Below are 14,568 nucleotides of genomic sequence, written 5' to 3'. Positions count from 1 at the left end.
ATGGTTTGGAATCAACTGATTTTACATATCTCTCTTGTACACATCAGAACGAAAACTGGATTTCAAATTCTGTCCCAAAATATGTGAAGAAAAGCAAAAATGAGGAATAATGCGCCAGAGGAAATCTTACACCCCTTAACATTTGTGCTCAGGATGTGGGCAATGGCATCCCTCTCGTCCTATTGTCACATTTCTGGTGCTGTTAGAAATGAGGGCAAGTTAATCGAAAGAACCTTGGGGATACGAAGGCTGATCATTAATGATTTCCCCCGACCCACTTTCTGTTATTGCAGAAAACAAAACTTGTACAGTTATAATCACTCATGTCTCTACATGTCACATTATAAATTATAGCTTTAGAGCTTTGTTAAGCTCTACACAAACACATTAGTGGAGAAGAGGATATATTTATCAAAGGTTTATTGCTTTACGTTCGACAGGACTTAAGTCGCCAGTTGTTTCTGTTTACGTCTGCCATGAATCCTGCCTTACATTGACCCCATACCTGAAATGGGCTGTCAATATCGAAATGTGGAATCATGAAGTTGTCAGAAAGAGGGCAAAAGGTCATTAAACAAAATGGAAAAAAATATAACTGATTAAAATTCATTCTTTGTATGAAAAAAAAAATGACTCTTATTTTGCACTAAAAAACCGAAATTATTTTCTTGCCAACCCAATAGGATCTGTGTGTGTGTATGTGTGTGTGTATGTGTGTATGTATGTATGTATGTATGCCATCAAAGTGACACTGGAGTAAAATATACGAAGCCCAGTATACCCATCATGACTACCCGTCTGATAAGGGTACACTGGCACGTATGTATGTAATTCTTTTTGGAACAGTGGATCTCGAAGCACATAAAGCTATAAATTATAGCATGTTAAATATCGGGTTGAAAAATCCTTTCGGACAGAACACGAAGTTACACCTTTCGGTTTTTCATCTACCAAATTTACTCACAAGGATTTGATCGGATCGGAGCTATAGTAGATGACAATTACCCAAAGTACCGTATAGTGGGGCTGAACTGGAAACCACGTGGTTGTAAAGCGAGTTTCTTTAATGTGATAAAAAAAAAAATAGAACGTAGATTTATTCCATAGTCTTTCACTCTTCGAGACGTCATGACAAGAATGGGAGATAACTTATTATGGAATATCAGAAATTTAAGATCGTCTTCGGCAAAATATTCAGCACAACTTTTCAACGTGGAATTGAAAAGCTAGTGGTCCTTCTGTGTCACCCAGACTTATTTTTACCGCCACTCATTGGAACAAATAACGCAATTGTCAAAATAGTAGAATATCCCTACTACTACTACTCCACGTTCAATAGCATACACTCTACGTCTACTTCACTCCACTATTACCACCAAGTAACGTTGCCGCCGCCGCCGCCACCACCACACATTCATTTTGTTTATACCTCCTCCTCCGCCTCCTCCATCAACACTATCACCAGTTGTAAGACGTCTACTAGCCTCTACCTATCCATCATTATCTCTACTGTCACGCACTATTCGTGTACTACCACTACTACCGCCACGGCTTTTTTCTGGATACGCAACTGAACAACTGCTACCACGACGACGGCATCTCCTACCACCACTGATTTCTACCTCTGACTATCCCTCTTGCGGTGTAGCACCAACCAGAACGTAACCAGTTCTTCCTCGTCATCGATCATGACAACATCTGAGGAAATTCTTCAAATTGATGGTTCCATCTACGAAGGTGTGAGTACACGATTCTTTTTGTTTGGTTTTTTTATCTCATTGTTATTTCAATTTCAATTTATCATCCATGGATTCGATCCCGTTCCAGTGTTTCGAACCAATGTGCCTCCCTTTATTCAGATGCCGGGTTTTCTTTTTTCAGGTTTCCATGTTTTAATTTCTCTCCTATTTATTGTCTTCATAGCATAGAACCACCGTAAAGAGGTTATTGGGATTGTTTAACTCTAGGCTGATTCCTGCTCGAAGGGAACTAGAATAAAAGGCGGTCCAACCATAATCCTCCCGTCTTTTGTTTTCACACATTATCCAATGTGTCCTTTCCTTTCTTTATAAAACCAGCGATGTGTGATATATGAGATTTGGTGATTTGGTTGCTACTTCTAGCATGCAGAGGCTTCCTCATCGGTTTGTCATGGAGCCCTATAAAGTTACGTGAAGATGAAAGCTACTGGCTTCGATCCTTTTCTGACAGGGCCCTTTGATATGCCGGTTCTTGCTTTCTATTTCTACGTATATTTTCATCGTCATTGCTTTTGTTGTTGTTATGTAGGGAAAAGATCGAAGACGCTCGGGTAAATTTTGAGGGAGGTTTCGTTGATAGTTCGTTTTTCAACGGCTTTCGTTCTGTGCAATTTCCGTCTAAACAAGATTTAAATTACTTTTAGGTACCGTACAAGGTGCTTGACCACGGTCCCGCGTAGCAGGATCGTGGTGACACAGCAGATTTCTTAAACACTCGGATGTTTGTCCATAGATAGATACCATCTTTGTATTTATTCTGGTTTCGACATTTCGGACAACCGCAGAAGATTCTAACCCCTTGCCTGCCATGAGCCCCATTTGGGGATCTGCTAAAAACAGTCTCCCTGCCGGTTGTTCGTTGCATTTGAAATGAATTGCTTCTGGACATTGCATTTGCAGGGGTGTGTCTAATAATATCTAATTGTTAAAGTTTGTCATTATTAGCTCTTGCTAATTCTAGAGGACATTTTATGTCATAAATCGTAATTTTTGAACTACAAAAATATCGACTGTTTTGAAAACGGTTTTTTTCTTCACTTCCCATCTTTATCATTCATTGATATTTCATATATATTCGCATTTGATACTATAGTTTCAAAAAACAAACAAACAAAAAAAACTAATATGTTTATTATTGCAATTGAATAGAAAAGGATAAATATGCTTTTTTTCAGCAATCCCCATTTGGGACTTTTCGAAAATTTATAATTTCCAAAATAATTCACATATGAAGAAAATTTAAATACTATATTTTTACTTTAACTCCTAAGATACCTGACAAAGCCAAAAATTACGAATAAAAAAAACTTTGGCAGTTAATAGTTTAATATAACTAACCAAAAGTTTTTTTTTTACCATTTCTTTAGTCTCTTATAATCTGTGGACAAACACACACACACACAGTGTTTGCTTTTATGTTCATTTATAATAAAAACAATTTTACATTAATCTGAAGGGTTACTCGCTACTTTTGTAGAGAACATATTCTCAAACAAGAATATTGTTGACAATGATTTCGAAGCGTATGTATATATTTGTGTATAGGCCCCTATAACGTATTCGTTGCCAGATTCTGTCAAATCAGGAGAAAAATGTCATCATTATAGACAAAATATTCTCAGGGAGCATTGAAACTCAATCCCTGGAAGCTCAACGGAAACAAAACGTTGCTAACATATCAGAACTACTATTTTAAGGAACACAATAAAACATTGACGTCACAAAATGTTCGTTCTTTATTTGCATGTTTAATAGACATTACCAAATACTCATCTTCGTGAGACCAGGAGGGAAGCTGCTAGAAATTGCAGTCAAATTTCCCTCAAATAATACATTTCCTTCTTAAATAGTGGTTAATAATAATAATAATAATAATAATAATAAGGCGGAAGTAATAATCCTTTCTACTATAGGTAGGCACAAGGCCTGAAATTTTGAGGGAGCGGGCTTGTCGATTACAACGACCTCAGTGTTTCACTGGTACTTAATTTATCGACCTCGAAAAACGGACGAAATACCGCGATAGGTGTTTTGTCTGGCGTGCTAAGGATTCTGTCAGCTCGCCGTCTTAATAATAATAATAATAATAATAATAATAATGGTTTCAAATTTTGGCAAAAGGCTAGCAGTTTGTGGTGGGGCGGCTAGTCGATATCATCGACTCCAGTACTTGACTGATAATTTATTTTATCGATCTCGGAAACATGAAAGACAAAATTAAACTCTGCTGGATTTGAACTTGAAACTTAAAGAGCCACTTAGCGTTTTGTCCGATGCTCTAACGATTCAGCCAACTTACTACCTTTGTTTCAAATTTTGGCACAAGGCCAGCACTTTTCGAGGTTCTTACTTAAAGAAACACCACAAGCTATTTTGTCAAACACTCTACTGATTCCTTTATCCACTGATGTATATAGGAATCTTGATATATTTCTGACTTTTTCTCCCGTTTATTGTAGGGTGGTCAAATACTCCGTAATGCTATTGCCTTTAGTTGCCTTTTACGACGACCAGTCAGAGTATGGAATATACGAGCTGGAAGAAGCAACGCAGGATTACGGTAATTTTACACCTTGTTTATTATTTTCTTAATTTACTCTCTCACCTATATCCATTGAAACCGTTGCCAACATCATCATCCTCATCATCAAGCCCTGACCATTACTGTCTTGTGTTGTAGCATTCGTAGGGTCACCTACTTGTTTACCATGGTGTGTAAGTGACTGTGATCACAGTATTCCCTCTAAACGTGGTGCCAGTCCATCGCAAGGTTTACTCATTCACAGTTGAGTGGACCAGAGCAAAGTGAAATGGAGTGTTCTACTCAAGAACACAATGCACTACCTGGTCTGGGAATTGAAATCATGATCTTGCAATCTTGATTGCAACACTCTAACTACTAGGCCTCATGCCTTCACCTGTACATGGAATGCTACACTTAAGATGCTACCTGGTCTCTGGATGCCTTTAAGAATGTCCATTCTGTTTCGTGAATTTCAGGCCTGACTCTTAGTTTTTGCAGCAGTCGTGACTTGGTGACATTCAGGCTGAGCAATCAGTCACATCAGTCTCACCAATCTTGAGATGATGAGCCTTGAAAGGCCTTCAAAATCACACACAATTTATCATTTTTAAATAAAGCAAGTTGACATTAAGTAATATAGCCCTAGATACAGAATGTCTGAAAAAAAAAAGAAAATGGATGAAATGATCTTGAAACTTTTTACCCTTTCTCTCTGTCCTTTCTTGCAGATCTCAACATATGACTGGAATAAAGTTAATCAGTGCTATGTCTAATGGAAGGCTGGAAGGTGCCACAATTGGCTCCACTGAAATCACATTTTATCCTTCTACTGTCAACGCTGGTCGTTATGAAGCTGATACACAAACTGCTGGGTATGTAATAGGTACCTACCGACAATGTTCCTTTGGGCTTCTTTTCATTGTTATATGTGTTTATATTGTTTCATTTGCACTTTTGGACTTCCATACATGGTTTACGTAGGGAAATTTTGTTATTATATTGAGCAACTGAAGTATACCACTTAGACTCCCTTTTGTTAGTTCATGTCTACTTTTGGCAAATATCATTTTACTTTATACCTCTTTTTCGTCTGTCCCATGCTGAGCTGCACATCAGCTTGTGCATTATCACCATGTCTGCATCATTGCTGCAAAAGTTTACTTTAATCTCTGTGGATAGTATCTGCAGCAAACTCCCTCCATTCCCTCCACGAGATCTTCCTGGTTCAGTTCTCTCCTTATAGCTGGGCTTCGTTCCAGCGGACAAGAGCTAGGAAGATTATCATGTAATTTGAGATTACATAGAAAGTATTTTACGTAGGATATGGCCAGTTCCCATGAGCACTATCTTTTGAATTTCTGCCATTTTGGGGTTTCCTGGTATCTGAGCTAGGTAAGAATCAGCCCCTTTTGCTATCATTCCTATTATTATTATTATTATTATTATTTTCATTATTTTTACAGGAGTGTATGTCTGCTGATGCAAGCTGCTGTTCCTTGTATGGTGTTTGGCAATGGGAGTATTGAACTACGGTTGTTAGGGGGCACCAATGCAGAAATGGCCCCCCAAATTGATTACCAGCTTTTGGTTTGTTTATTTTTAGATTTTTTCCACCCTTTTTCATATTTTTTTGTTTATCTATTTTTTTATTCATCCTATATTGCAGTTGGTGACTACAGATTTCCAACTAGCCAATCACTGGTTCACAATATTGTGTGATTTGATGGCAATTTGACTGCTACTTCTGGCAGGTCAGGCCTCCCTCATTAGCTCATTAACCATTGTGTTGTTTCGTGCTATGCTGTACTCCCCGACACCACTACTGGTCACATGGTCGGGAGTTTAAAAGCTTGCTGTAATTACGGGATTATATTGTGTTGGCAGGGATCATCATAATTATCATCATCATCATTTACTGTCTGTTTCCCATCCTGGCATGGGTTGGACAGTTTGACAGGGTCCAACAGGCCACAGAGCTGTGTCAGGCTCCTATGTCAGTTTTGGTATAGTTTCGAAAACTGTTGCTTAGCTTAATGGTATAGAGTGCACAGCCAGGATTTGAGAGATACTGGGTTCAATTCTCTGTAATGGCTTGCTGACCACTTTTTTACCATCTTCTACGAGTTATCACCTGATTTTCTAAGCTATTCTGCAAGCAAAACTTCCTTTCTGTTAAACATATATGCGTATAGATGTGTATGTGTATATATATATATATATATATATATATATATATATATATATATATATATATATATATATATATATATATATATACATACATACATATATATGTAAAATAGTGTACATTTAAACACAAGAGAAACTGCCTTCAACAAGCAGTTTTACATGCTAGAAGAAATAGTCAAAACGACATTTAAGAGCAATTTTGAAGAGAATGAAAAATAAAAACTTTCACCTTGTTATTTTATTACGGTCATACCTAGGTTTCAAATGTTTTTTAGCAAATAAAATAATTTGCTAGACGAAATTCTCATCAGTGCTGTTAGTTGAAAAGTCTCTTGTTTTGTTTACAGGTGTTTAAACCAATTGCTGCAAAATTTGGTTTATATTTTGACTGTGATATTGAACGAAGGTAATGCTATTTACTTATTCACTGTTTATTTTTTTCCTATTCTTTTCTTTTCTTTTTTTCCATCACATGGATACTGGCTCAGCCACAAGGATCCATGTGATGTGAGACAAAGAAGAACAATTTTAAAATTAAATACCAATAATATACTGGAAGTCAATCCAATCAACTGTATTATTTCCTTGTGTTCACTCAACACAAGAATATACATATCATCATCATCATCATCGTTTAACGTCCGCTTTCCATGCTAGCATGGGTTGGATGATTTGACTGAGGATTATCAAACCAGATGGCTGCACCAGGCTCCAATCTGATCTGGCAGAGTTTCTACAGTTTAAAAAGGCAGCGAGCTGGCAGAAATGTTAGCACGCCGGACGAAATGCTTAGCGGTATTTCGTCTGTCTTTATGTTCTGAGTTCAAATTCCGCTGAGGTCAACTTTGCCTTTCATCCTTTCGGGGTTGATAAATTAAGTACCAGTTGCATGCTGGGGTCGGTCTTATCGACTGGCCCCCTCCCCACAAATTTCAGGCCTTGTACCTAGAAAAGAAAAGAGTTCAAAAAGGTCAGCTCTCAGGAGGCTGAGATGGAAATGAGGTTTCTCAGTTCCTGCTTTTCTTCCTACTTTTTGTATGTCTTCTTTATTGTTTCTTGCTCTCACTCAATTTTTCAGGGGTTATTATCCTAAAGGTGGTGGTGAGGTGTACGTGAGATCAGAACCTGTGAAATACCTGAAACCTGTCACTTTGACTGATGTCGGACACGTCACTAGTATCTACGGACGCTCTTTTGTATCCGGGCAACTTCCTCCTAAAGTAAAGTATATCTTCTTTTGTTTTAAAGCATGCACTGGTGTGTGTGTATGTGTGTATCTATATCAAAACAGACTCTCTATTAAAATGTGCTTACCTATGTGTACATGTGTTATGTATGTCAGTAAGGTAACCAGTTGACTGAGTCTTTAGAGAGTTGGATATGTTACTTTGTGTTTTGGCTCTCTTACACTCTGAGTTCAAATCCAGGTGAGGCCTATTTCACCTGTCATCCTTTTGGGATTTGATAAATGAAGTTCCAGTACTCCAATCCAGTATTAGAGTTGATTCTTCTCTCTCTTTCTGCCCAAGACACACCATGTAATGTAAAAGTTAGTTAAAAGAGTTAACAAGGAGCTCAATTCCTATATTGAGGTGTACAAAGAGATGATCAATTATAAACAACAAACAACTTTGGACAAGTTCTTCACCCCTCAAGCTGATGTTCATGATAATAAATTATAAGATACAAAATATTGTTCCTCATCCTCCTAGTAATGTTCATTCCACCATCACCCCTCACACAGTAGTCAACATCTTTTGTGGTAAGATCATACTCCTACGAGATTTCTGTTTTTCGAAAAAGCCTGTAGAAACACATTCTCACTTGATAATATGATGATCAAGAGAAAAATTAAGTTTGCATTACGGAATTTCATGTTACGCCCATATTTTCAGGAATGCATTACTTCCATATAGCAAGGGATTCCTCTGTGTGCGTGTGTGTGTATGTATGTATGTGTATATATATATATATATATGTATATATATATATATATATATATGTATGTGTGTCATATATATATATATATATATGTATATATATATATATATGTATGTGTGTCATATATATATATATATATATGTATATATATATATATGTATGTGTGTCATATATATATATATATATGTATATATATATATATATATGTATGTGTGTCATATATATATATGTATATATATAGATATGTATGTGTGTCATATATATATATATATATATGTATATATATATATATATGTATGTGTGTCATATATATATATATGTATATATATATGTATGTGTGTCTTATATATATATGTTTGTGTGTACATATATATATCTACACAGACACATTAACTGTGTGGCCAAATTCAAGATCCATTTGCAACTAGTCTTAGTGTACCGACCACTAATGCCATTAAAATAGGCATGAACGCCACACACTCCCTTCTAGTTTCTCTCTTTTTAAATGAATAGTCACTTTATTCTCTTTATTCTTTTTGATACAGGTTGCTAGGTTAATGGCTGATACAGCAAAGGCCACCCTGAAGCAGAAGATGAACAATATCCCCATTAAAATGGATGTTGTGAAGGAACCAAACCCAAACACAGCTTCTGGAATCATGTATGTTAGTGTTGGAGTATTGTGTAAATATGTGAACCGTCATCATCACCATCATCACCACTACCGTCATCATCACCGTCATCATCACCATCATCACCACTACCATCATCATCACCATCACTATTATCATTACATACCATCTCTGCTATCATCCTGGCCATTCACCATCATCATCAATAATTTGTTCTTTTGTTTCAGTCATTTGACTGCGGCCATGCTGGAGCACCACCTTTAGTCAAACAAATCGACCCTAGGACTTATTCTATCGGGCTCTTTTGCCGAATGGCTAAGTTACGGGGACGTAAACACACCAACATCGGTTGTCATGCAATGATGTGGGGACAAACACAGACACAAACATTTACACACACACATGTATATATATATATATATATATATATATGATGGGCTTCTTTCAGTTTCCGTCTGCCAAATCCACTCACAAGGCTTTGGTCGGCCCGAGGGTATAGTGGAAGACACTTGCCCAAGGTGCCACAGTGGGACTGAACCTGGAACCATGTGGTTGGGAAGCAAGCTACTTATTCTTGTTAAGGCAACGAGCAAGCAGAGTCGTTAGGATGCTGGACGAAATGCTAAGCGGTGTTTCGTCCATCTTTACATTCTGAGTTCAAATTCCCCCAAGATCAACTTTGCTGTTCATTGTTTTGGGGTCGATAAATTAAGTACCAGTGAAACACTGGGGTCAGTGTAATCAATTCATCCCCTCCCCTAAAATGGCTGTCCTTGTGGCAAAATTTGAAACCATTACTATCATCATCATCATCACCATCATTATTACTATTATTTCTATTTATAGTTTGGTGGCTGAAACTACTACTGGATGTCTTTTAGCTGGCTCAGGACTTGGCAAAAGAGGTTTGTTTTCTTATTTTGTATTTTCTTTTTTCCCTTTATTGTTTTATTGTTGGTAGTCTGGGCTGAAACCAATAAAAGAAATGGACATTTGGAGGACAGTAACCGAGTCAATGCCAAGGGTTCTCTTTAGTTCCATCAGACAACCTCTCTTGAGTTGGTGGCATTATATATATATGGATATATATATACACAAAGTATGGGGGTTTAGTTCGTAGGTGATCTAAACAATTAAGTATGCTAGGTAAGTGCTGTAACAGATTACTAAGGCTCCAAGAGTGAAAAAGATAATTAAAAAAATAGACTTGGAAGAAAAATTTCAGAGAAATATTTGGCAAAATACTGTGTTTGAGAAGACATGCCAAGCTAACAAATTGTGGAGAGTAGGAGATGACTGACTGTGTGATGCAGCAGAAGAGTAATGAGGATGGACATGAGAAGAACAAGAGAGAGAGAGATTAAATGTCTAATTAATATTTTATATTTATGTGCTTTTTTTTATGTTTTAAAGGACGTTCTGCAGAGGATGTGGGTTACCAGGCTGCTTCCAGTCTTTTAGACAATATTTTCCACGGTGGTTGTGTTGATGACTATCTACAAGATCAGGTACCATTTTTGTAATGTTTCTATTTCATACATACAAAACAGCATGGACACTAACGATGTAAAATATATCTCAAAAGCTATTTACAATTAGTGAATTAGGATTCCTCTAATTGTTCTTGTGTTAGAAAACCTCCTTTACTACATTTGTGAGTGAAGGTCCCCTCTGCTGTGCTCTAGTAAGGACTCCACTGCATTTTGGTGAGTGAGGACTCCTTCATTTGTGCTCATGTGAGAAAAAGAACCTCCTCAGCTGTGCTTTGGTGAGTGAGGACCTCTCTGCTGTGCTTTGGTGAGTGAGGACCTCTCTGCTGTACTTTGGTGAGTGAGGACCTCTCTGCTGTCTTCATTATGCTACAGTTAAGTTAAATCCCAGTACATTCTGATGAAGTCTCCACTGCATTCAAACACCCTGTGGTTTTATTTGACTGGAATCCTGGTACATTCTTCAATTACCCAATCAAATAAGTTTTATATTTAATCTTTCACATAAAGAGACTCTTTTTTTAATCCATAAAAAGAAAATATAGAAAAGGTAGAGATTTCTTTGGTACAATAATTCTTACATTTTTATGTTTCTTAAACACAAAAGTGGATTAAGATACATGTGTTGTTTCTGTTTCGTGGACTTTCATGAACAGATGGAATACGTATGGCCAGTGGTTAGGATGTTTCCTTCACAATCACAAGATCATGGTTTCAATTCTTGGACCAGGTGATGCAGTGTTTTTGAGTAAAACACTGCATTTCATGCTGCTCCAGTTCACTCGTCTGTAAATGAGTGACCCTGCAACACACTGACATCCCATTCAAGGGTGTATTGTGATCTTGGTCACTTATATCCCATGGGAACCAAGTAACTAATCCCTATGAGTCCTAGGACTCAAGACAGCAATGTCCAGGGTAAATATAGGAAGAGATTCTTCAGCTAACATTGATAAGTCTTTAAGATTTTTAATGTTTTTCTTTTTTTTTTACCTTAAATAGAAATTCTTTATTCCATATTTTGTTCCTAAAATAACTTCAATATTAACTTAATGGTTCTCTTTTTTGCAGTTAATTATTCTGATGGCTTTGGCTAAAGGCAAATCTAGTATTCGATGTGGCCCTCTCACTCTCCATACTGAAACAGCTATTCATGTTGCTAAACAACTTACTCAGGTATGTTAAAAGGGAAGCTTAACACTTTTGTCTAAATTACCACCAACCAAAGGAACAAACAAATGCTTGTCTCAGCTTCTTTAGCCTTGTCTGAATTAGAAATCTTTCTGAAGATTAGACGGCTGTCTATAGTAGATAGGTTTTACACCATTTGATCTCTAGACTGCAACACATTTAAGCATTCAGCAGTCCTGTAGTATTACTGTTGTTTAAAATTGTATGGTACCTAGGTGTATAAGGTATAGACACATTACAGTGTAGTACCTACTTACACTATCAATGGCACTGTACACTACCACACTGTGGTACCCACCTATAGCTGGAAGGGCTGGACTGTTGAAAATTGTTTTGATCAAGGACACAGTACAGTGAATTTTGCCATCCTGTGGGACCTACATACAGTTAGATAGACAGGACTGTTGATAGCTACTTGTATTAGTTATGAATACAGAATGGTGAACTACATGGTCATTATGTGGGCACCACTGAAGGCCTGGTTGTCTCTGTGTTATTCTGGCTGTCATTGCAAAGGCATCAGTGACTCTACCATGCTGTAGTAACCATGCAGAACACATCAAAAGACACTACACAAAATAACACTAAAAGGTATTCAAATGATGTATGCTTTTTTCCTTAATGTTTTTTTATTATTGCAGGCCAAGTTTGATGTGGTAAACCTTTCTCAGACCCAGACAATCATCGAGTGTGAAGGAATTGGTTTAGAGAATGCTGTGATGTGATTTGATATCACTTTCTTTCTTTCTTTCTCTCTCTCTCTCTCTACTCCTTAAATACATGTATTTATGTACATACAAACATGCATATGTGTATAATGTATCCATATATGTGTGCATGTATGTAAGTATTTTTTTATATATACATATAAAGGAAGCAATCCAGCTTTTAGAAAACAAATAGACATCAAAGGTGTTTAATGGTGCACTTTACTATGTATATGTATACATTTGTATGTACATTGTGTGTGTGTGTGTGTGGGTGTATGTGTAGATATGTGTTTGTGCTAACTAACAAATGAAAGAAAAAATACTCAATACTGAAAATAGAGTATAAATAATTTAATTTGGTCAACTGAAACCAATCTCACTGTGGCAACAAGTTTCCACAAATGTGGGCTGCACTGACAGAAAAAACAGATACAGCATTTGTGAAAACATAGTTTCATGAAGTTTGGTTTTGTTTGACTAAATTCAATTTCATTATATATATATATATATATATACACATATGTAAATATTGAATGATGAGAATAAGTTCAACACCACATTAGTGGATAGAATTTCTTTATTTGTGTATTAAGGCTACCATTGGTTTCATGTTAAGAAAAAATATCTTAATATCTTAGCCATTTTGCAAGCCAATCACATGGAGGGATGGTGTTTTCATCCAAAATGGAAATGAACACCATTCCACCATGTGATTGGCTTGAAAAATTGCTAAGATATTAAGATATTTTTTCTTAACATGAAACCAATGATAGCCTTTATATCTATCTATCTATCTCTCTCTATACATATATATATATATATATATATATATATATATAGGTACAACATTCTTGTAAAAGAATAATAACTATGTATTCTACAATAGTATAGAGTAACCCATCAGATTAATATGAAATTGTCTTTATTGTAAGACAACAAAGCAGCAAACTGGCAGAACCATTAGCAGACCGGGAGGAATACTTAGTGATATTTTGTCTGCTGCTGTGATCTGAGTTCAAACTCTGCCGAGGTCAACTTTGCCTTTCATCCTTTCAGGGTTGATAAATTAAGTACCAGTGAAACACTGGGGTCAATGTAAATGACTTAACCCCCTCCCCCAGAATTTCAGGCCTTGTGCCTTAAGTAGAAAGGATTATAACTAAACATAAAAACAAGCATTTATTATATATATATATATATATTCGTGTGTGTGTGTGTGTTATTATATATAAGTATACACACACAATATATATATATATACATTTCCACACATTAAATGTGGAATTCTCACATGTTTTGTCCAAGACATGTCTGTTCAACTAGAAAAGATGGCTGCCTTGAGCATATCACAACACTCATGCTAGCAATGTTATTTTTTCCCCAAGTTTATTTTGTTTGTTTGTAGGAATATCTATGTCCATGGATGCGTGTATGTATGTGTGTCTATATGTGTCAATGTACATGTGTATCTTCTAAAGACCAATAAATAAAACTCATATATTTAATAGTGATAATAATAATGATAAACAAGTATTAAAAAAAATAAAGAAAAAGCCACAAAGGAAAAATACTCTCAAACCCCCAAAACAATACAATACGAGCCTGTGATATTCACAAATCATAAAAGTACACTTAGTTCTTTTTGGATCGTTTTTCCCTCTCTTTTTTCCTCAACCTTGATCTTTTTATGATTTCTTTGATCAAAAGAATTTTTATTTATTTTCTTTACCAAATTCTACAACCATGCTGGAATTTAAACCATTGTTGATGAAATAACAAACAAAACAATGTTTCTTGTAATAAAAAGAAAAAAGAAAAATATGAGACAAGAAAGGAAAAGAATGAAAAAAAAAAATTATTATGGTGAAGTAAAGTCTCTGCATGACAAAGATGTTGTGTTGATGTTTCTTATTTTGGTCTTGGATTTTTAAAGTTTCTAAGATTACGTTGGTACTTCTTCATTTGCCACATTAAAGGTTTCTCTGTCTCATAGATCATCATCATCATCGTTTTAATGTCCATGGGCCAGATGGAATTTGTTGAGGTAGATTTTCTAGGGCCAGATTCCCTTCCTATTTTCAATGTTCACCTTGTTTCTAAATAAGGCAATATTTTCCCCCATGGCTAGAC

At 36.1% G+C, this 14,568-nt stretch overlaps 1 protein-coding gene across 1 annotated transcript; it reads left to right on the top strand.

Annotated features, from left to right (window-relative positions):
• The first annotated feature begins 305 nt into the window (after positions 1 to 305).
• LOC106880391 (RNA 3'-terminal phosphate cyclase) lies at positions 306 to 14,327 on the top strand. The gene is made up of 11 exons (XM_014930303.3): positions 306 to 1,739; positions 4,220 to 4,320; positions 5,013 to 5,156; positions 5,748 to 5,871; positions 6,822 to 6,880; positions 7,553 to 7,694; positions 8,961 to 9,076; positions 9,894 to 9,952; positions 10,461 to 10,555; positions 11,609 to 11,713; positions 12,370 to 14,327. The coding sequence occupies exons 1-11, from the start codon at positions 1,689 to 1,691 to the stop codon at positions 12,451 to 12,453; spliced, it is 1,080 nt and encodes a 359-aa protein (XP_014785789.1). The 5' UTR covers positions 306 to 1,688; the 3' UTR covers positions 12,454 to 14,327.
• The last annotated feature ends 241 nt before the right edge of the window (positions 14,328 to 14,568 follow it).

This window comes from Octopus bimaculoides, chromosome 19, assembly GCF_046866305.1.
Source record: "Octopus bimaculoides isolate indiv1 chromosome 19, ASM4686630v1, whole genome shotgun sequence".
Lineage (NCBI taxonomy): Eukaryota > Metazoa > Mollusca > Cephalopoda > Octopoda > Octopodidae > Octopus > Octopus bimaculoides.
The sequence above is the reverse complement of the archived record's forward strand: the minus strand, read 5'-3'. Positions and strand labels throughout refer to the sequence as shown.